This window comes from Oncorhynchus gorbuscha, linkage group LG25 (genome assembly GCF_021184085.1).
Source record: "Oncorhynchus gorbuscha isolate QuinsamMale2020 ecotype Even-year linkage group LG25, OgorEven_v1.0, whole genome shotgun sequence".
Taxonomy (NCBI): domain Eukaryota; kingdom Metazoa; phylum Chordata; class Actinopteri; order Salmoniformes; family Salmonidae; genus Oncorhynchus; species Oncorhynchus gorbuscha.
The window spans coordinates 7166395-7188709 of record NC_060197.1 but is presented as its reverse complement, the minus strand read 5'-3'; the positions used below and the strand labels follow the sequence as shown (position 1 = coordinate 7188709).

Below are 22315 nucleotides of genomic sequence, written 5' to 3'. Positions count from 1 at the left end.
TACAGCAACCTTTCCCATCCAACCTGACAGAGCTTGAGAGGATTTGCAGAGAAAAATGGGCGGAACTCCCCATATACAGATGTTCCAAGCTTGTAGTGTCATACTCAAGAAGACTCAATGCTGTAATCGCTGCAAACAAAGTACTGAGTAGAGGGTCTGAATACTTATGTAAATGTAATATTTCAGATTTATTTTTATAAATAAGCAACAAATTCTGAACCTGTTTTTGCTTTGTCATTATGGGGTATTGTGAGTAGATTGATGAGGATTAAAAAAAAATCAATCCATTTTAGAATAAGGCTGTAACGTAAAAGAAAATGTGGAAAGTCAATGGGTCTGAAATAATTTCTGAAGGCACTGTAGATAAAAAATAGAAAGTATAATTTTCTTTAACGGAAATCACATTCCATCCACTTATCTGACCTGTCCTCTTCCCAGAACCACCTAAGATCCGCATCCCCCGTCACTTGAAGCAGACGTACACTCGTAAAGTCGGAGAAGCCGTCAATCTCGTTATTCCATTCATGGTAAGGCAATAACAGAAAATGGCTGAACCACCTCCAGTAAAAGCCCTTTAGTAAATCATATTTAGTTAGATTCATGCTCCTATGCGATATGTGACATGTAGGGAAAGCCCAGGCCAAAGGTGAGCTGGCTGAAGGAGGGTCAGACAGTGGACCCCACGCAGGTCACTATCCGCAACACAGACTGTGACAGTATCATCTTCATCCGCAAAGCAGAGAGGAAGCACTCTGGGAAGTACGATATGAAGGTGGAGGTGGAGAACCACGTGGACACGGCCATCGTAGACATCCAGATAGTAGGTGGGTCAAAGGACACTGACAGGAAGGATATCCTGATCTCACTTACAGATAAAGTTGTTTAGACATAGATCAATTAAGCACTAAGCATCAGTCATTTTTACAGATTTAATCAAATAGGAAGTAGAAAAAAATACTATAAGAAGGAAAGATCTCATAGTAAAGAGTTGATCGAGTTGAATGTTTTTAGTGTTGTTCTGCCCTTTATTCCCTTTCAAATTTTTCACAGCAGCTCATGTCTAGAACATGCCAATACTGATGTTAATGATGTTAACGGATTCATCTCTCCACTCAGACCTCCCAGGGCCTCCACAGTGTGTGAAGATAGATGAGGTCTGGGGGGGAAACGTGGCTCTGGACTGGACCCCTCCAAAGGACAATGGCAACGCCGCCATTACAGGCTACACCATCCAGAAAGCAGACAAGAAGACCATGGTATGAGTCTGCCGAATGCATCACTTAGTACTGTACTGTATGGAATCAGTATGAGGGAGAGATTTACCTCTGTGTGTACTCTGCATATGGAATCCAGGTGTTTGTGCTAATCAATGTTATCCCCTGCATGTTTAAACTAATCTGCTTTCTGTGTGACAGGAGTGGTACACGTGTATTGAGCACTACCACCGCACCTGCATCACCATCACCGAGCTGGTGGTGGGGAACGAGTACTACTTCAGAATCTACTCTGAGAACATGGTGGGTCTGAGCGAGGGTGCCACCCAGACCAAGGACAGCGCCCTCATTGTTAAAGAAGGTATGTGTGAGCTCCTCTGTGGGGGGGGGGATACCGTATGGAGAGCAATGAAAAATATGACCCGTACGTCATCCCCCTCTACTTTCTAATATTATGAACCAACACATTCGAAAAGCAGTCCAGCCCCCCATGAACCTCAGTCACCTTTTGTCACAAAAGGTAACGATACAGTGATAAAATATACATTTTTACAGAATTGAGAGATTCATTCAGAGATGGCGTATACACTACATATCATGTTTCATTGTACTGTACTGTTAATGCGGATGTTGCTGTTTCTGACCACAGATGATGAATTCAAATACTGTCTCTCCTTCAATCATGATCACAAGGGAAATTCCCCCATGATACAGCTCAGCGCCTGTATCATGTACAACCCCATTCTTCCTCCCTTCCTCCCTCTGCAGGCATGCAACTGAAGAACCCAGAGTACATCGACCACGACTTCAAAGAGCCTCCCAAGTTCACCCAGCCCCTCATCAACACCTTTGCCATCGCTGGTTACAATGCCACCCTCAACTGCAGCGTCCGTGCCAACCCACGGGTAGGTGTAGCCCGGGTCCCAGATCTGTTTGTGCTGTCTTGCCAACTCCATTTCAGCAATTGGAGTTCGCAAGACGGCACAACAGATCTGGGACTGTAGGGTAGGTGTGGACTGTACTTAGACAGTGCCTACACCAACCCTCTGGGAATGTTCTGTCCAGCTAAACTCCTGGACATGGTTGTGGTATCATTGCTGCTGATGTTCAGTCTTGCCTATTAATTAGTGATTGATTCAGACATGGGAAACCAAGTATGTCTTCTCTATTGACTCTGGCCAATCAATGACATGAATTGATGAATTAGGAGCCAACCCCAAAGACTGTGCAGCCTTGAAGCCCTGAGGCTGGGACTTCCAATGCCCTGGCCTAGTGGGTCATCTTAGGCCTTTAGGCAGCCTGTTCCCCATACCCCTTCGGCCTGTTCCCCATACCCCTCCAGTCTGTTCCCCATACCCCTCCGGCCTGTTCCCCATACCCCCCCGGCCTGTTCCCCATACCCCTCCGGCCTGTTCCCCATACCCCTCCGGCCTGTTCCCCATACCCCTCCGGCCTGTTCCCCATACCCCTCCGGCCTGTTCCCCATACCCCTCCGGCCTGTTCCCGATACCCCTCCGGCCTGTTCCCCATACCCCTCCGGCCTGTTCCCCATACCCCTCCGGCCTGTTCCCCATACCCCTCCAGTCTGTTCCCCATACCCCTCCAGCCTGTTCCCCATACCCCTCCAGGATGGACCAGGTCCAAATGGTCCAGGCCCCCAAGCTGTATACTGAAAGCTTTACACCTGCAGCCTGCTCTTCCTGACCGCCTCTCAATCACAGCAGCCTTTACACCTGACAGCTATCCTCTCTCTAACAACACATCTCTAGTCAGCTGCCTGAAGTTTTTTTGTTCAGAGGTTAAAAAACGGATTAAATAAACAGACAGAGGACATTTTTTTAACACATGTGCCTTATTACCATGGGCACTATGTAAAATATAAGCGTTTATCTGATTAATGCACTCTTGGTTATAAGATATGACTGTTCATACACTATTCTGATTAGGTTATCTCTAACTTGAACAGTGTATTGGCCCTCTCACTGAGAAAATAATGCAAATCCACAGACCAGTAAAACATTGCCATGTATTGAATGCTTTTGAAATAATGTACTACAACATATTGAGTTGACAAATGTTTTAATGATACAGTAGCGATGCCTTTTATACTACTTGATAAACATTATGGGGAGTAACTTGCGAAACATCCCTGACTTAATTGAGTATTGATATTTTAGAGGCTTCTCTGGGAAACGGGCTAACCTTCTCTGTTTTTGACTTCAGCCCAAAGTGATTTGGATGAAGAATAAGATAGCCATCATTGACGACCCACGCTACCGCATGTTTAGCAACCAAGGGGTCTGCACCCTGGAGATCCGGAAACCCAGTCCCTACGATGGGGGCATGTACTCCTGCAAGGCCATTAATGACCTGGGTGATGCACTAGTGGAGTGTAAGCTGGAGGTTAAAGGTCAGTTTTGGCTGGAGGGGTACCTGGTAACCTGCGGTGTATGTTATCCACCTGTGTACAGTGTTAGGTGTCTAGACTCTATTGTGATGTAGATCAGTACATAGTTTGTTTCAGTGACTACACCACCAGGAGCCCGTCCATATCAGCTGTGGTCCTGTAAGTATTCGCGGGAACATATATCGTAGATGATATATGCTTATATTGTCATATATAACATCCATCACCCCTGCTACTCCAATGAGGAACAATGTATTACATCATGTGGCTGAACTCAATCAATGCATTTCCTTCTCATTTTAGACTATTTTGAACACGTTCATCCAGTTACAGGTGTTCATACAAGACTTCAGTAATGTCACTTGTGTTCAGCCGAATCCTGTACATCCCACTACCACTGTTTAATTTCCTACCACAACTTCAAAGTCACAACGTCAAATGTAGCATGCTTCACCAATACAGCATGGTTCAATTCTTCCTAAGCGACATCATACACCAACACCTCATAACTCAAACACACGTCAATACATATTGTTCTAGATGTAGTTCCCTTGTTAGATGAATAGTATCTTGTGGCTCCATGTTTTAGTGTTTCTCCTCAACAGATGGTGATGTTCCTTCAATTGCGTGTTTAACTCCTCATATAAAATGAGTTCAATAACTGACCAGTATTCCCTGGAGAACACATAACTCCCCCATGTAAACATTTGGATAACCCCTCTTCTCTTCTCTCCCCCCAGTCCCCACTCAGGATTAATGAATGTATGTTCTCATCCAAGGTAAGCTTTCATATGGTTTTGGCATATGAAGCTTATGTCATTCATTCTGCATCTGTCAAATGCCAATAATACAGCTTTTCTCAGCAGTACTAGGTGGTCTATTTAAGTTTACACCCACCCGTCTGAAAGAGTACCAAGAGAAGGAATGCAAGAGTTCAGGGCTTGCCTGCTTTAGTCCAAATGGATGTGTGATATGTACAGTAACATAATAGATTATTGTGTATGTGGCTCTAGACACTTTATGGGCAGTGTTCATTGGAGCCAGTTACTTTCCAATAACACTCTATCGATTGCTGTCTATGGTGGCTGTCTAAAGTCAAGCGTACCCCTAACATTTCAGAAGTCTATTTTAACGGTTGGTGTGACTTGACTGCTTGTATGACCTGTGTTTCCCTGGTAACCGTGTCTGTTCCTTATCTAACATATGCCACACACAAAAGGTGAGTAACCATCAAACTAGTGCAAATGGCCTGATTGTGACATCAGAGTAAATACCAACATCTGCAGAGCATGGCTCTTTATTGAAGATTAAAGGTTGACATTATGTTTACAGTATTTTCCAGAAGTCGTTACTCCAGGATGATGTTCTGTACATACGTGTTATGATATTTACTGGGGTGATAAGATAAAAATTCATACATAGATCACTTTCTGCTGATTAATACATAGATGATATATCTATAGTAGGCCTATATTTGACACAATAGGCCTAGGCAGATATATATTTACTCACAGACGCAAAAGTGACGTCTTGCACCTTCCCTTTACTGACACTCTCTATTTTCTCTCCTCTCACTGCTGTCCACTTTGGTATCTCTTCTTTTTTGTACTGTATTGTGTTTCTCTTCTGTTTCTTTGTTGCAGACTCTCCCTCTTTTCGCTGTTTCAGTGTCTGTTTCAATGTTGCACACTGACCCTTCACTTTTGCCTATTATGATCTTCTCTCTGTTAAAAATGGATAGTCTTCTCTCTCTCTCTTTCACTTTCTCTCTATACCTCCTAACAACAAATTGAGTGTCTCTCCTTTCTCCCCCAGGGGGCTTTACCTTCTCTGAGCTCATGCAGCGTGGAGTGCCTTTACACCTGATCGATAAGTACATGAGCGAGACCAAGGCCGTGGAGCAGCCAGAGAAGTAGTCGGACTGAGCAACCGCTGATACGCCTAGGCTGCCCGGAACCTGTCGTCACACCACTAGTGATCTGCCTCTCACCAGCAGTCGAGGGAGGGGCTGGAGGGGGAGGGAGGGTTGTACTGTGTGCGGGTATGGAGCTAGTTACCAAAGAAGAAGTCAATTCATCACCAGCTTTGTGTCATCTCCTAGTATTAAAAAGGCTCTGTTTAAGCTCAGTTGCATGTTGGCAGTGTTTTGGCTGTAGCTTTTTATTTTAGATGAGTAGTGCGGGAATGTATGGTAGGACGAACTGTAATTTCCACCTATGTGAACATGTTTTGTCTCTGTTGGGATGGGAACTGTGTTTGGGGGAGGGGGCGAATGTTGAAATGTATAAACAATATGGCTTGATGTCTGTAATGCAATGTCTTGTGATTAAAGATTTAACTTCCGAAGATACAAATATTAAAACATTTCTGATCAGGTGATTTGCAATGAGAATTTACATTATTTCATCAGTCCCTTTAAAATGCTTCACATTAAGATTTTCTGATTTCATTTTATGTTCTTGGAGTATGAAAAGTATAGTTGTCTGACTAATGTTGAGATTTATGCTTTCAAACAGACCGTTATCCATCTTTTTCTTTAAGCTTTACACTGCATGACACATTGTGCTTTCTGTGCTCATACTGTACTTCAAGCTTGACTGTATTCTTAGCCGTCAGGCCATCTGCGCATGTTTTAATCTTCAATTTGTAATGTATGACTCTTAGAATAAAATAAAAACATGTAACATATCATCCTTTATGTGTAAATAAATACTTTCAAAAAAAGGTTTATACAGTACATAATAGGAAAAAAATACTTCAAGATGCTTAAAGAACACGCTGTATTCACTTCAGAGCGCACTCAGAAATATTGCAACTACAGAATAAAATGTTACGTTCAATGGAGCCATGAAGCTGTAGAAACCTACTGCAGTTGTAGTTCACTGCTCCTAGCGGTCAATGGACTACATTTCATTTGAAATTCCCGGCCTCAATTCCCTTCCGGAGACTTGCTTCCTGCTGAAACGCAATTCTCGATCACAAACGGAAAAATGATCGACATTCATGGTTCCGCTCTAGAAAAATGACTGTTCACACGTAACTGTCAAATGAACAAGTATTTTCTGTTTGGTCGTGAGAAGATATCAGTGCCTGAAACACACAAGAACGTCAAGAGTATCGCTGGGTGATAGGCTACTTTTCGTAGCGCCGAAGCTGGAAACAATGCCACATTTCTTGTGGCCAGAGCCGCTGTCAGCCGCACAACTCAAGCGGCTAGAGGAGCACAAATATAGCGCTTCGGGTCGATCCCTTTTCGAACCTCCTTGTCAGATATATTGGAATTGGCTGGTCCAACAAATTCCAACTTGGGTAGCGCCTAATACTCTGACTATAATTGGACTGGTAATAAATATAGTCACAACTGTAGTGTTGGTGTTTTACTGTCCAACGGCAACAGAGGAGGTAGGTGCTTTGCGACCTTGGGGGGGGAGAAACTTTCGAGTAGCCATGTAGCAACACCCCATGACAGCATTGCAACTCTCTGAGATAATGTGTAACATTGTTGCAACTCGAATACATTTAAAGCGCTGTTGTTACTTTGCAACCGGAACTTGTTCTCAACTGGCCTACCTGGTTAAATAAAGGTTAGAAAATTAAAACTGCTCAAAGCAACAGCATATTGGGTGGAAAATGTGCACAGTCCACTAATATTTTGTTCCTCGAAAGTTTGTCTAATAGCCTATTATTGTTGTCTTTGTCAGAGTTGCCACCATGTTTGCTCAGCCACTCATAAATCAAGTGAATAGTAATTTAAGGTAACTGGGAGTAAGTGTGGCTGAATGTTTATTCAAGAAAAGGTAAAGTTAATATTACTTTATTTGTCGCAAGTTTGTTTGGATCGTGTAAATTAAGCAAATACAGTTGAAGTCGGAAGTTTACATACACTTAGGTTGTAGTCATTAAAACTCGTTTTTCAACCTCTCCACAAATTTCTTGTTCACCAGCTATGGTTTTGGCCATTCGGTTGGGACATCTACATTGTAATTTTTCCAACAATTGTTTACAGACAGATTATTTCACTTGTAATTAACTGTATCACAATTCCAGTGGGTCAGAAGTTTACATACACTAAATTGACTGTGGCTTGGAAAATTCCAGAAAATTGTCATGGCTTTAGAAGATTCTGATAGGCTAATTGACATCATTTGAGTTAATTGGAGGTGTACCTGTGGATGTATTTCAAGGCCTACAGTCAAACTCATTTCCTCTTTGCTTGACTTCATGGGAAAGTCAAAATGAATCAGCCAAGACCTCAGAATAAAAGGTAGACCACAAGTCTGGTTCATCCTTGGGAGCAATTTCCAAACGCCTGAAGGTAACCTGTTCATCTGTACAAACAATAGTACGCAAGTATAAACACCATGGGGCCGCTCAGGAAGGAGACGCGTTCTGTCTCCTTGAGATGAACGTACTTTGGTGCGAGAAGTACAAATCTATCCCAGAACAACAGCTAAGGTTCTTGTGAAGATGCTGGAGGAAACGGGTACAAAAGTATCTAAATCGACAGTAAAAACGAGTCCTATATCGACACAACCTGAAAGGCCGCTCAGCAAGGAAGAAGCCCCTGCTCCAAAACTGCCATTAAAAAAGCCAGACTATGGTTTGCAACTGCAAACTGGGACAAAGATTGTACTTATTGGAGAAATTTCATCTGGTCTGATGAAACAAAAATAGAACTGTTTGGCCATAATGACCATTGTTATGTTTGGAGGAAAAAGAGGGAGGCTTGCAAGCCGAAGAACACCATCCCAACCATGAAGCACAGGGATGGCAGCATCATGTTGTGGGGGTGCTTTGCTGCAGGAGGGACTGGTGCACTTCACAAAGTAGGTGGCATCATGAGGAGGGGAAAATTGTGGATATATTGAAGCAACATCTCAAGACATCAGTCAGGAAGTTAAAGCTTGGTCGCAAATGGGTCTTCCAAATGGACAATGAGCACAAGCATACTTCCAAAGTTGTGGCACAATTGCTTAAGGACAACAAAGTCAAGGTATTGGAGTGGCCATCACAACACCCTGACCTCAATCCCATAGAACATTTGTGGGTAGAACTGATAAGCGTGAGCGAGCAAGGAGACCTACAAACCTGACTCCGTTACACCAGCTCTGTCAGGAGGAATGGGCCAAAATTCACCCAACTTATTGTGGGAAGCTTGTAGAAGGCTACCTGAAACGTCTGACCCAAGTAAAACAATTTTAAAGGCAATGCTACCAAATGCTAATTGAGTGTAAGTACACTTCTGACCCACTGGGAATGTGATGAAAGAAATAAAAGCTGAAATTAGTCACTCTCCACTATTCTGACATTTCACATTCTTAAAATAATGTGGTGATCCTAACTGACCTAAGACAGGGCATTTCTACTAGGATTAAATGTTGAATTGTGAAAAACTTGAGTTTAAATGTATTTTGCTAAGGTGTCTGTGAACTTCAGACTTCACCTGTAGATAACAATAGGCATACAACTTCAACCATAGTCAGCAAATCATTAACATGTCGAATACCTAGGTTTTAACCCTGCCACGTGTTCATACTATGACATGTCATCCGCTTAGGTTGATTCCCTGAAGAGAGAGAGAGAGAGAGGGAGAGAGGGTGTGTGAACCTACCCCTTTGGCTATTTGGCTTCTTTTCCTTCCTTTGTATAGCTTGTGTTCAGGCACGTGCCTGTCAGGTATTCAGAGATGTTACAATATGTTTATTGGTTCTACACCTTTGTCCACCCATCCCACAGTACAGATTGGAATCTCACCACTGACACAAAGTCCAGATTCCATTAAGCTCCAGGCAGGTTTGTGCAGCAGACAATTCAACAAGCACATTTTATATGCCGCACAAGCTGTTGTGTCAATGCAGCCATGGACTCTCATGTAACCTGTCGCCATCTGCAATCTGTATGTACAGTACAGCTTTGAATAACTAGATAAAAGGGCTACCTGGCCTTGACATAAGCTGCAGCATACAGTGCTGTCACTAACCAACTGAAAATATGCCAAGGGTCATCCTGTATGCCTATACTTAATACAAAACTTGTCTGAGAGCCATGGAACTAAGATGACCTGTACACAGAAAGGGCTTGTTAGGGCAGGGGTTACTGAAGAGCAGTGTGTTGTTGGTAGAGGAAGGGACTGGAAAATAGCAGGATATCTAGAAAGAGAAAAAACACTACTGTAAAAATAGTTGTGGTGGACAAACCAATGGGACAAGCACACAGTTAGGCCAATACAGTAGTGTTGTGTTGAGAGTACACAGTTGGGCAAGTACTGTGCAGAGAGAACACAGTTGTGCAGAGAGAAGAGTTAGGCCAGTACAGTACATTGCAACTGGTGGGCCTGGGCCCAACTACTGGAAAGCCTGGCCCATCGAATCAGATTGGGGAACAATTTTTAAAAATAATTATACCCTCTTACATGTCAGTGTTCCAAACGGGACATTATTTGTCTTTTTACCTAAACATGCAAACACCATCAGATAGAATTCATAGCAAGCAGTGCACTGGAATGGCATTTAGATTAAGTGGAATGACATTCTCTCATGGGATGGGTGGTCAGAAATCACTAACTGAAAGCCACACTCTCAATAAGCCATGAATATGACTGCATTAAGGCCTATGTCACTGTGCTTATATGGCTATACAGTGCATTTGGAAAGTATTCAGACCCCTTGACTTTTCCACACTTTCTAAAATGTATTAACACTTTTTCTCATCGATCTACACACAATAACCCATAATGACAAAGCAAAAACAGATTTTTAGAAATGCTTGCACATTTCTATAAAAAACTAAAAACAGAAATTGTATTATTTACATAACTATTCAGACCCTTTGCTGTGAGACTCGAAATTGAGCTCCGGTGCATCCTGTTTCCATTGATCATCCTTGAGATATTTCTTCAACTTGATTGGACTTGATTCTTCAACTTGATTGGACACCTGTGGTAAATTCAATTGATTGGACATGATTTGGAAAGGCACACACCTGCATGTCAGAGCAAAAACCAAGCCATGAGGTCGAAGGAATTGTCCGTAGAGCTCCACGACAGGATTGTGTCTCGGCACAGATCTGGGGAAGGGTACCAAAACATTTCTGCAGCATTGAAGGTCCCCTAGAACACAGTGGCCTCCATCATTCTTAAATGGAAGAAGTTTGGAACCACCAAGACTCTTCCTAGAGCTCCAGAGTACCTCCGTGGAGATGGGAGAACCTTCCAGAAGGACATCCATCTCTGCAGCACTCCACCAATCAGGCTTTTATGGTAGAGTGGCCAGACGGAAGCCACTTCCTCAGTAGAAGGCACATGATAGCACACTTGGAGTTTGTCAAAAGGCACCAATAGGACACTCAGTTCATGAGAAACAAGATTCTCTGGTCTGATGAAACCAAGATTGAACTCTGGCCTGAATGCCAAGCATCACGTCTGGATGAAACTCTGGCACCATCCCTACAGTGAATCATGCATGGTGGCAGCTGTGGGGATAAAAACATTTTGCGGCAGGGACTGGAAGACTGGTCAGGATCGAGGCAAAGATGAGCGGGCAAAGTACAGAGAGATCCTTTATGAAAACCTGCTCCGGACCGCAGACTGGGGCGAAGGTTCACCTTCCAACAGGACAACGACCCTAAGCACACAGCCAAGACAACGTAGGAGTGGCTTCGGGACAAGTCTCAATGTCCTTGAGTGGCCCAGCCAGAGCCCGAACTTTACCCGATCGAACATCTCTGGAGAGACCTGAAAATAGCTGTGCAGCAACGCTCCCCATCCAACCTGAGTGCTTGAGAGGATCTTCAGAGAAGAATGGGAGAAACTCCCCAAATACACCATGCCACTGCCACCTTTATTTGTTCATTTAGGAAACAACACCGCACATAGTCCAGTGGCTTTTATCACAGTCAACACACCTATATTTTATCTTTAATTAACTTAACAAATACTACATTCTCTGAGTCTCATGGCAAAATGTGTAGAATAGCATGGTGCTTCAAAACAGCACATTTTCCTCTGCCCCATGGAAAAATGTGTAGAATTGCAGGAAATGTGCTTTAAAACAGCAGTTTTCTCTTTGCCCCATGGTAACATTTTATAGAATTTTATTTTGATTTATTTAGGAAAACGGCTGTCTTTATTTATAGAAGAACAATTGTCCCACCCAAATTTCTTGGGGCTCACCCACCAACAAATTTCTGGACTACTCGTACATTGTTGTATGGAGAGATGATAAACACTGATTGTTGGCTCACCCCTAATGTCCAGAAAGCTGGTAATACTTCAAGTCCCAGTGTTAGGAACTTACCCAGTCATCTACTTTCCTTTACCATACCTTCACTTTTTTTTCTTTCACACTCACGTGTGTGTGGTGGGGATTGGGAGGGTCATTCAAATTAATGTCATTGAAATATTTATTTATTGCATTATCAGGGAAGATGTGTGCAAAGAGAGCATCGCTGTCTTGAAAGAGTACAACTTGTCCTGATACTTCCAGGCGAAGCATGCAGAGAAATATAGGAATGTTTTCTGAGCAGAGGGCAAGTGCATTGAAACAATTGCTTTCTCTTTTCACAAAACTGCATTCAGCAAACAACGGAATTGAGAGCTAGCAACTGTCCCACAAAATTGCTAAACATAGCAAGCCATTCGATGAGGGCAAATTTATTGAAGAATGTTAATTGACTCTGCAGCAATACTTTGCCCCGACAAGAAAGATGTGTTTTGAAAATGTTTCCCTGTCAAGACGAACAGTGACACAGCTAGGGTTGCACATTTTGGGGAATATTCAGAGATGGAAACCTTCTGTGGGAATATATGGGGATTTAATATTAATACCGTTTTAAATATAGCTGTTTTTTGCATTGGATATATTGACCATATCATATGGAGACAAACATAAACCTTGTACCTTATCATAAGTAGACATAATTGCAAATTATTAAATCCTTCCCAGAAAAAAACTATTTAGTTACGAATTGAACTTTAATTAAACTAATTGACTCTTCACATGTGATGATTTCACTGAACAACAAAAGAAAGGGGTATTGAATGATCCCCAATGATTCATCGCATCTCCCAAAAACGTTTTCAACATACATCTGTAAAATGATAGTTTAGAAACTCAAACTTTGGTTGTCTTCCTCTCAGGCTTCCATGTCTTCTCCCTGGACCTCCTCAATGTCCACCTCTTGAACATCAGACTTTGAGGCCTCATTGTCACTGTCACTTTCCAACCTTGTTGAAGTTGTCAGGCTCAAAAAGCCTCAAATTTTCCCGGAAGGCCACCAATCTTTCAACCCTTGTATTGGTCAGCTTGGTGTGTGTGTGTGTGTGTGTGTGTGTGTGTGTGTGTGTGTGTGTGTGTGTGTGTGTGTGTGTGTGTGTGTGTGTGTGTGTGTGTGTGTGTGTTTCCAAACAAGGACCAGTTGCGCTCTGAGGCGGCTGATGTTGGTGGGATTTGGAGGATGATGGAGGCAACAGGGGAAAGAGCCTCAGATCCACAAAGTCCCTTCCACCAGGTGGCTGATGAGATATGTTGGCACGACTGCCATATTGCATCTCCATCCCAAGGCCCTTGCTTGGAAGTGTACTTCGCCAGACTGCCAAGAACCTTGCCCTCATCCAGGCCAAGGTGGCAAGACACGGTAGTGACGACACCCTAGGCCTTGTTGATCTCTGCACCAGACAGGATACTCTTGCCAGCATAATTGGGGTCCAACATGTACGCTGTGGCTTGTATGGGCTTCAGGCAGAAATCTTCAAGCTTTTCAATGTATTTCAGAACGACAGTTTCCTTGGCTTGGAGCAACAGTGAAGTGGGCAGGCCAGTACGGATTTAATCTCTTACATCTGCAAGCAGAGTCTAAACATCAGACAGGATAGCATTGTCTCCCTCAATCTGGGCAATGGCTACTGCTATAGATTTCAGGCTGCTTACCACTCTCTCCCAAAATACATCCTCCAGGAGGATCCTTGATGGGGCTGGCCATATCTGCAGACTGTGATATGGCCATTTCTTGGAGAGACTCCTTCCCCTCCAGGAGACTGTCAAACATGATGACATCACCCCAAAGGGTGTTGCTGGGCAGCTCTTGTTCTTCTCACTTTGCTTGGTGAAGTAGATTGCTGCTATATCTTGATGACCTTTCACATACCTAACCATTTCTTTGGCTCTCTTGTAGAGTGTATCCATTGTTCTCAGTGCCATGGTGTCCTTGAGGAGAAGATTCAATGCATGAGCAGCACAGCCAATGGGTGTGACGTGAGGGTAGGACTCCACTTAGACCAAGTAGCCTTCATGTTCGCAGCATTGTCTGTCACCAGTGCAAATACCTTCTGTGGTCCAAGGTCATTGATGACTGTCTACAGCTCATCTGCAAGGTGGAGATTGGTGTCTGTTGTCCCTTGTGTCTGTGCACTTGTAGAATACTGGTTGAGGGATGAAGATTATGCAGTTAATTATTCCTTGTCCACAAACATTTAACCACTGATTGCAATAGTCTGCTTTCTCTGATTTGCTTGACCTTCACTTGAACTCTGTTGAACTCTGCATCCAGCAAATGAATAGATAAAGCATGTCTGGTTGGGGGGGGGTGTATGCTGGGGGAAGAACATTCAGAAATCTCTTCCAATACACATTGCCTGTGAGCATCAGAGGTGAACCAGTTGCATACACAGCTCGAGCAAGACATTCATCAGTATTTCTCTGACTACGTTCCTCTATTGAGTCATAAATACTTCTGATTCCAGGAGGCCCATGAGCTGTTGCTATCGATAAGGTGTCTGATTAATCATTTTCACCTCGAATAGCAGTAGAGGGACTTTTGTCAGAGGTTGCTTATTGTGAGCGCTGAGGGAACTTTATGCACTTGGCCAGATGATTCTGCATCTTTGTTGCATTCTTCACATATGCTTTGGCACAGTATTTGCAAATGTACACCGCTTTTCCTTCTACAGTGAAATGTCTCCACACATCAGATAGTGCCTGTGGCATTTTCCTGTAAAGATTAGAAAAAAATGAGAAACAACAAATACAATTTCATGTACAGATAAATAATAAAGCTGTTAGATTAAACAACTCCTTTGTAAGATAAATGTTTTAAAATGAAACGTATGGAAACAGGTGAATTAACACTCATCAGCAGGCTCAAGCAAGCTAAAAACCCACGGTAGCAAAAACTAACTAGCAAAAAATTGTTAACCAGTTAGAAATTATTTAAACACACTGCTGTAGGTTACTATTTAATAGTTAACAAAATATCATGTATGTCATATACAATATATTCACCCCACCCAGTGTTGTAATCAAAAGCATGTAGTCCTTGGCTCAGACAGTGTAGTAGTGTGGGCTCAATAGCATCTCATTAGTGTGCAAGATCTTGATAATCAGCTGTACATGTGATGGAAGAATACACTGTGCATGCGGAGATTTGCAATTCCATTAAATTGGGGATAGTTTAACCAAAATATGCCACAATACCTACAATTGGCTTGTGTATCCCACAAAAAAGGTTCACTGTTTTAAGCAAAGTTCCCCAAATTCCAGGGCTTAACTTCCATGGAAAATTCCGTAAATATACCAGAAAGTTTACGACCCTTTGCAACCCTAAACACAGCGTGTTGAGGACATTGCAGAGAATATGGAACAGCAGTTGAAAAACAAGGTAAAGGATTTCACCTATTTCTCCTTGGAACTGGATGAGAGCAGTACGTGACACGGCACAGTTGTTGATATTGTTATGAGGCATAACTCCGGACTTTGAAATTACAGTCAATGAAGAGCAAAACCACAGGGAAATATTTATTGGAGGTTAATAAGTGTGGCAAAGCTGGGACTGCGTTTTGAAACGTTATCCAGTGTGACCACTGATCGGTGCCCAAACTTGACAGGAAGTTTTCAGTGATGAAATATAACAAGTCAAGGCACAGATCAGCTCTTACTGACTCTTTTCTCTACGTTTTGAGGATTTCAAAGTGTTGGAAAATGACATGATGTTAGTTTTCTCTCTTTTCACCTTCAATGTGGATAACACTCCTACTCAAATTTCAAATCAAATTTGATATCTCAAAGTGCTGTACAGAAACCCAGCCTAAAACCGCAAGCAATGCAGGTGTAGAAGCACCTGACCTGCAACTTGAGCTTATAGACCTTCAGTCTGATGCAGTGATTGGAGAACTATTCAAAACAATGTCACTGACGAGGTTCATCTTTCCAAACATTAGGAGTCACATTCAGAAGATGTTTGTACTGTTAGTTTGACCCAATATATGTGAATTATCCCCCCCCCCCAATTTCATAAGTATCCAATTGTTAGTAGTCACTGTCTTGTCTCATCGCTACAACTCCCGTACGGGCTCGGGAGAGACAAAGGTCGAAAGCCATGCGTCCCCCGAAACACAACCCAACCAAGCCGCACTGCTTCTTAACACAGCGCGCATCCAACCCGGAAGCCAGCAGCACCAATGTGTCGAGGGAAACACTGTACACCTAGCGGCCTGGTCAGCGTATAATGCGCCCGGCCCGCCACAGGAGTCGCTAGTGCACGATGAAACAAGGATATCCCTACCGGCCAAACCCTCCCTAACACGGACGACGCAAGGCCAATTGTGCGTCGCCCCATGGACCTCCCGGTCGCGTCCAGCTGCGACAGAGCCTGGGCTCGAACACAGAGTCTCTGGAGGCACAGCTAGCACTGCGATGCAGTGCCTTAGACCACTGTGCCACCGGGAGGCGACTTCAAACTATACCTGACATCACTGCTCTAGTCAATGCCCATCAGAGACTTCACTCCTCACACTGAATATTTTAAATGTAATTTTGAGCTCTCTGGTGTTTTTTTCGTGCATACCTGTTAACAAGAGTTCTATCCGTGGTGCTGAATGCACAGTGCTTTTCCCTCCGTGTAGTTCATTGAATGTTTAATAATGAAAATATCTGCCAAAAGGAGAACATGGATGTGGTTTATTTCTGTGCATGTTAAAAAGTAAAATAAGTAGCATATCTGGACATGATTTACAGTAGATACATCTACTGTCAACAGTCATTCCCATGATGTACAATCCTGTAATATGCCTCTGCCCGGCGATGGCAAAAATATATTCTAATGTGGTCCTCTGTGGAAAATAATTGCCCAGGCCTGCATTACTGTTTTGCCTTTCAAATAATTTTCTACAAAACAGCTGTAGTAAGCATACATTTTAGACAACGTATTATAAGATGTCTGTTAGAGAACAAACCCGTTTTGAGGTAAATAGTCAAACATCTCAACTTGTCAAACAAAAGCAACTCTGTTTTGCAAGAAGTGACTCAATATAAGATAAACAACTTTCCCCAATGTGTGTCATGGCTTTCTTCAATTGTCACTGATTTGGTAATATACCCTGCATCTCATGTAAACAAGTCTGTTTGTTTACACAGAAGACAAAGACCGAGACCATTCCCTTCAACGGGGGATGGTGGAGGAAAAGTTTGTCCTAGTTGAAATAGAAACCAGGTCATTCCATCCCCTTGTTTTAATCAAATTTCTCTATCTCCTTTCTCCTCCCTTCCTCTTTCCAGGCTCCAGCATGGGCCTTCATTTTGAGTGCGTTGGGCCTGTTCATCTATCAGTCGCTGGATGCCATCGATGGGAAGCAGGCCCGGAGGACAAACAGCAGCTCTGCGCTGGGGGAGCTCTTTGACCACGGCTGTGATGCTGTCTCCACAGGTGCGGGCCCCCCCCAAAAAATCTGCCTGTTAATTTGTGGTGCTTTACAGTATCTGACCAAGTGTGTATTTCAAGCAGTGGGGCTTCCCTGTACTTTTGTCTAGAGTCTGGACTAGACTGCATTTAATGTTTAGAGTCATAGCAACCAGTGTGTCATATTGACTGACAACATACATTGTTCTATGCCTCAGAAATATGACACATTGTTACTCATTAGTTCTCATCTCGTCTCTCGCTCTCTGTTTGTCTCTCTGTCTGCAGTGTTTGTTTCTGTGGGAACATGTATATCCTGTGGGGTAGGAAGCTACCCTGATTGGATGTTCTTCTGTGGCTTTGTGGGGATGTTCATGTTCTTCTGTGCACACTGGCAAACCTATGTTTCTGGAACGCTGCGCTTTGGCCTGTAAGTAGGAATGATGCTCAATTATATTATTTGGTTACCTGTTGCTGTGCAGATAACAACTGTTTGTTTTTGACGCAGTACTTAAGTCTAGTCCATCATGCTTCATAAAATATACAGTCTGGTTCTGACCTATGAGTTCTATAAATTCTGTCCACCCAGGGTTGATGTGACAGAGGTCCAGATTGCCATCGTTGTCATGTATGTGATGTCAGCTTTTGGTGGAGTGGCCCTTTGGGACTACAGGGTATGGCTTCAATACATTTATCCATCCATGCACACAAACCTAACACACACTCCCATACCCACTCATACACTCTCTCTCTTTCCTTTTCTGTCAACTAAGCTATAGGATTTGGAGACTTGGACGTTTTACACCAACATTTGCCACTATGTGACGACACAAATTTTACACCAACACTTGGCACCATAAGACAACACAACCAATCCTTAACATGTACTGTATAACCAATCAACCAACCAACCCCACAACAACAATCTACTAGTGATTAAATAGTCCTTTTGTTTCACTTTCACTCTGTGCAGCCTGTGGAGGCTTAACGACTAAACGCCACAATCAGAAGTGAGAAGAAGGTAATTATGGGTAGCTAATCCACCGTGGCAGAGACATGATCACATGATCAGGCTAGAAAAAAGCTGATGTCACCACGCAATATTATTGGCTTCTCCTCCCATCATGGCCTCAGCAGCATGCCCCGCCCACCCACAGCTTATTGGTGTAAACAACGCTAGCTGTTGAGACAGAAGTTGATTAGTTCTGTTAACTGAAACTCTTGGTTGTTTTACCCTTTTGTAGTTACCCGTCCTTGGGGTGAAGCTGTATGCCTTCCCCATCTTGGGCATCATTGGGGGAGCCGTGTTCTCCTGCTATAACTACTTCCACGTCATCCTCAACGGGGGCGTCGGCAAGAACGGCTCCACTGTGGCTGTAAGTATTATTATGTAATGACGTTTTTGGGTTGATTAGTGTTTTTTTATTACACTTAATCCTACACAGCTGGCGTGGTAGTAAGATGTTGCATATACAGTGTCTTCAGAAAGTATTCATACCCCTTGACTTATTCCACATTTTGTGTTACAATGAATTCAAAAAAAAAAAATTCACATTTTTGCTAATGTGTTGAAAATGAAATGCAGAAATATCTCATTTGCATAAGTATTCACGCCCCTGAGTCATTACTTTGTCAACATTTGCCCATTTTATGATTTTTTATTTATTCTCCAAGCTCTACCAAATTGGTTGTTTATCATTGCTAGACAACCATTTTCAGGGCTTGCTATAGATTTTCATATAGATATAAGTCAAAACTGTAACTCGGCCACTCAGGAACATTCACGGTCTTCTCGGTAAGCACCTCCAGTGTAGCGGTCGACTGATTATGATTTTTCCACGCCGATACCAATTATTGGAGTACCAAAAAAAGCAGATGCCGATTAATCTGCCAATTTTTTAAAATGTTTTTATTATAATAATTTTTATTTTACTTATTTATTTATTTGTAATAATGACAATTACAACAATACTGAATGAACACTTTGTTTTATTTTAACTTAACATAATACAGAAATAAAATCTATTTAGTCTCAAATAAATAATGAAACATGCTCAATTTGGTTTAAATAATGCAAAAACACAGTGTTGGAGAAGAAAGTAAAATTGCAATATGTGCCATGTAAACAAATAAAAAATATACCTTTGACTATTGGATGTTCTAATAGGCACTTTTTATTATTGCCAGCCTAATCTCAGGAGTTGGTAGGTTTGAAGTCATTAACAGCGCTGTGAATCAAGCATTGCTAAAAGCTGCCGGCAAACGCAGTAAAGCTTGAATGAATGCTTACGAGCCTGCTGCTGCCTACCACCGCTCAGTCAGACTGATCTATCAAATCATAGACTTAATTATAATATAATAAACACAGAAAAGCGAGCCTTAGGTCATTAATATGGTCAAATCCGGAAACTATAATTTCGAAAACAAAACGTTTATTCTTTCAGTGAAATAAGGAACCGTTCCGTATTTTATCAAACGGGTGGCAACCCTCAGTCTAAATATTTTTGTTACGTTGCACAACCTTCAATGTTATGTCATCATTATGTAAACATCTGACAAATTAGTTCGCAACGAACCAGGTGGCCCAAACTGTTGCATATACCCTAAATCTGTGTGCAATGAACGCAAGAGAAGTGACACAATTTCACTTTAATATTGCCTGCTAACATTAATTTATTTTACCTAAATATGCAGGTTTAAAAATATATATACTTCTGTGTGTTGATTTTAAGAAAGGCATTGATGTTTATGGTTGGGTAAATTCGTGCAACGATTGTGCTTTGGTAAATCATCACCCGTTTGCCGAAGTAGGCTGTGATTCGATGATAAACTACACATTGATTATATGCAATGCATGACAAGCTATTTAACCTAGTAATATCATCAACAATGTGTAGTTAACTAGCGATTATGTGAAGATTGATTGATTTATTGTTTTTTATAAGATAAGTTTAATGCTAACTTTCAATTTACCTTGGTTCCTTGCTGCACTCGCATACCAGGTGGTCAGCCTGCCACACAGTTTCCTCTTGGAATACAATGTAATCGGCGTCCAAAAATTACCTTAATCGACCTCTACTCCAGTTTATTATGTTATTCTGAAATGGACTCCATTTTCTCCATATCAAGTTTCTTTAGACATGTCTAAAATAAATAATGGAATTATTGTGAAGGTGTAGGCTGTATTACATGGATTTATTAGACTATTTAAAATGTAGATGTACCAAAGGTGGCTTATGTGGAAGCCAGGAGATACTAAATGTGTTTGTTGATTAACAGTCAACTGCAGGTCTCACGGTAATTATTTGCTTGACAATCACCGGCTGACGAAATTTCGTAGTGACTAAATGTGGAAAAACTCAATGGGTGTCAATGTTTTCTGAGTGCTTTCAAGTTATGTACCCAGTAGGTCCATCAGGGACCTCTGGCACTTGGCTTTTAACTATCCCAAAGCCTAGGATCAAGAGGCATGGAGAGGCAGCCTTTAGTTATATGCCCCCAGCCTCTGGAATAGCCTGTCTGAGGGGGGGCTGAAACTGTGGACATATTTAAGAGGTCTGAAACCATCTTTTTAGCTTTGCTTTTTCTTAGGGTGATTTTTAGTTGTTCAGTTTGTTTGTTGTGTAGTAAATATTTCAGCTTTTATTTTCATTGTTTGGTTATTCGTTTTTTTTTTACTGTAATTTACATTACGTTGCATTCCATGTCTGAAATGTGCTGTATAAATGAAGTTTGATTTCATTTGAAGGCACTGTACATTTTAGGACAATCAACTATTTTTTTTGGCTTCTATTCTAGGTTAACAATGATTATTTATTATTTTGCTGTGTGTCCTTTAGGACACCAGTGTGCTGGCACCAGGTATGCACATCGGCCTCATCCTCACACTGGCCTTCATCATCTTCAAGAAGTCATCCAACAAGCTTTTTGAACTGCACCCCTGCCTCTACATCCTAACTTTCGGCATGGTCGTCGCCAAGATCGCCAACAAGCTAGTTGTGAGAGCTCCATTTAATATAATAGTCTTCACATTCTTACTTTGCTGTCATCTCTCAATCTATTAATATCTCTAGTCTACCGACTCTACTGCCTGAAGGGAAATTCATTAAAAAAAATATTTGTCTGGAGTGTCTTATCAAGCAAGCAATGAATACTTTTCCCCTCTCATAAATGGGACCTCCATATGTAACAGCGAAAGCCTTACCAGTGTTTACCGTAGCTCATTCATTAGCTTTGCTCCTCCTCCAATATCTGTATGTTCCTTTGTCCTTGTGTCAGGTGGCCCACATGACCAAGAGTGAGCTTTATCTCCCAGACACGGCTTTCATCGGGCCTGGCCTCCTTTTCCTCAACCAGTACTTCAACAGCTTCATCGACGAGCACATAGTCCTCTGGATCGCAATGGTGAGTTCTCACCCCAGATTTGTCTTTACAATTCTGTAGTTCTGTCATCAAAACAATGTTTTAGTTCAGGTCTGGTGTCATTTTCAACCCATTTCAGTTGTCTTCCATATAGATAGGACCAAGAGTTTCCCCTAACCACATAAACTGACTGGGAACAACTCTAGGCCCTATGTGCATCAAGTACATTTCTCATGCCAGTCCTTATTTCCTCCCCAGGTCCTGTCGTTGATTGACTTGACACGCTACTGCACAGGCGTGTGCATCCAGATCGCCTCTCACCTGCGTATTCACGTGTTCAGCATTACGGCGCAAGCTGCCCCCAAACAAGACTGACGTTTTGCCCGGAGGAAGAGGGCAGGGGAGGCAGAGGACGCCACCCCGCTCTTGAAAGCAGACGATGATGAAGAGGTCCCCTCCACCCCAAACCACAGGAGCCTTGACACAGTGACCACCTCTGACTAAAGGTTGTCTGTAATAACACTAGGGTAATGACAGGAATGACACAACCACCCAAGTAGAGCCATTGTCAAGGGTAACACACTGGTCTGTATCTCACTGGATGAGTGCAGAGTAGCTGGCATGGAAAGAAGTTGGTTGGTTTTTCTTTGTCTCCATTTTGGAA

The 22315-nt window shown here is 42.4% G+C and overlaps 2 protein-coding genes across 21 annotated transcripts in view; both read left to right on the top strand.

Annotated features, from left to right (window-relative positions):
- The window catches only part of LOC124013739 (myosin-binding protein C, slow-type-like), a 37892-nt gene extending 31580 nt beyond the window's left edge, over window positions 1-6312 (top strand). For 19 of the 20 annotated variants that reach the window (XM_046328208.1, XM_046328205.1, XM_046328203.1 and 16 more), the window contains 7 exons: window positions 439-527; window positions 629-824; window positions 1117-1256; window positions 1416-1575; window positions 1983-2119; window positions 3438-3624; window positions 5437-6312. In XM_046328208.1, the coding sequence (XP_046184164.1) occupies window positions 439-527; window positions 629-824; window positions 1117-1256; window positions 1416-1575; window positions 1983-2119; window positions 3438-3624; window positions 5437-5537 (1010 nt within the window). In that variant the 3' untranslated portion in view covers window positions 5538-6312. Of the gene's footprint in view, window positions 1-438; window positions 528-628; window positions 825-1116; window positions 1257-1415; window positions 1576-1982; window positions 2120-3437; window positions 3625-4361; window positions 4401-5436 lie in introns of all 20 variants that reach the window. The other variant, XM_046328210.1, reaches the window with a different exon arrangement.
- A 264-nt stretch (window positions 6313-6576) lies between these two features.
- Window positions 6577-22229, top strand: LOC124013742 (cholinephosphotransferase 1). The gene is made up of 8 exons (XM_046328224.1): window positions 6577-7023; window positions 17169-17316; window positions 17578-17719; window positions 17879-17963; window positions 18534-18665; window positions 21129-21287; window positions 21568-21693; window positions 21910-22229. Exons 1-8 carry the CDS (start codon window positions 6784-6786, stop codon window positions 22024-22026), a joined length of 1149 nt encoding a protein of 382 aa, XP_046184180.1. The 5' UTR covers window positions 6577-6783; the 3' UTR covers window positions 22027-22229.
- The last annotated feature ends 86 nt before the right edge of the window (window positions 22230-22315 follow it).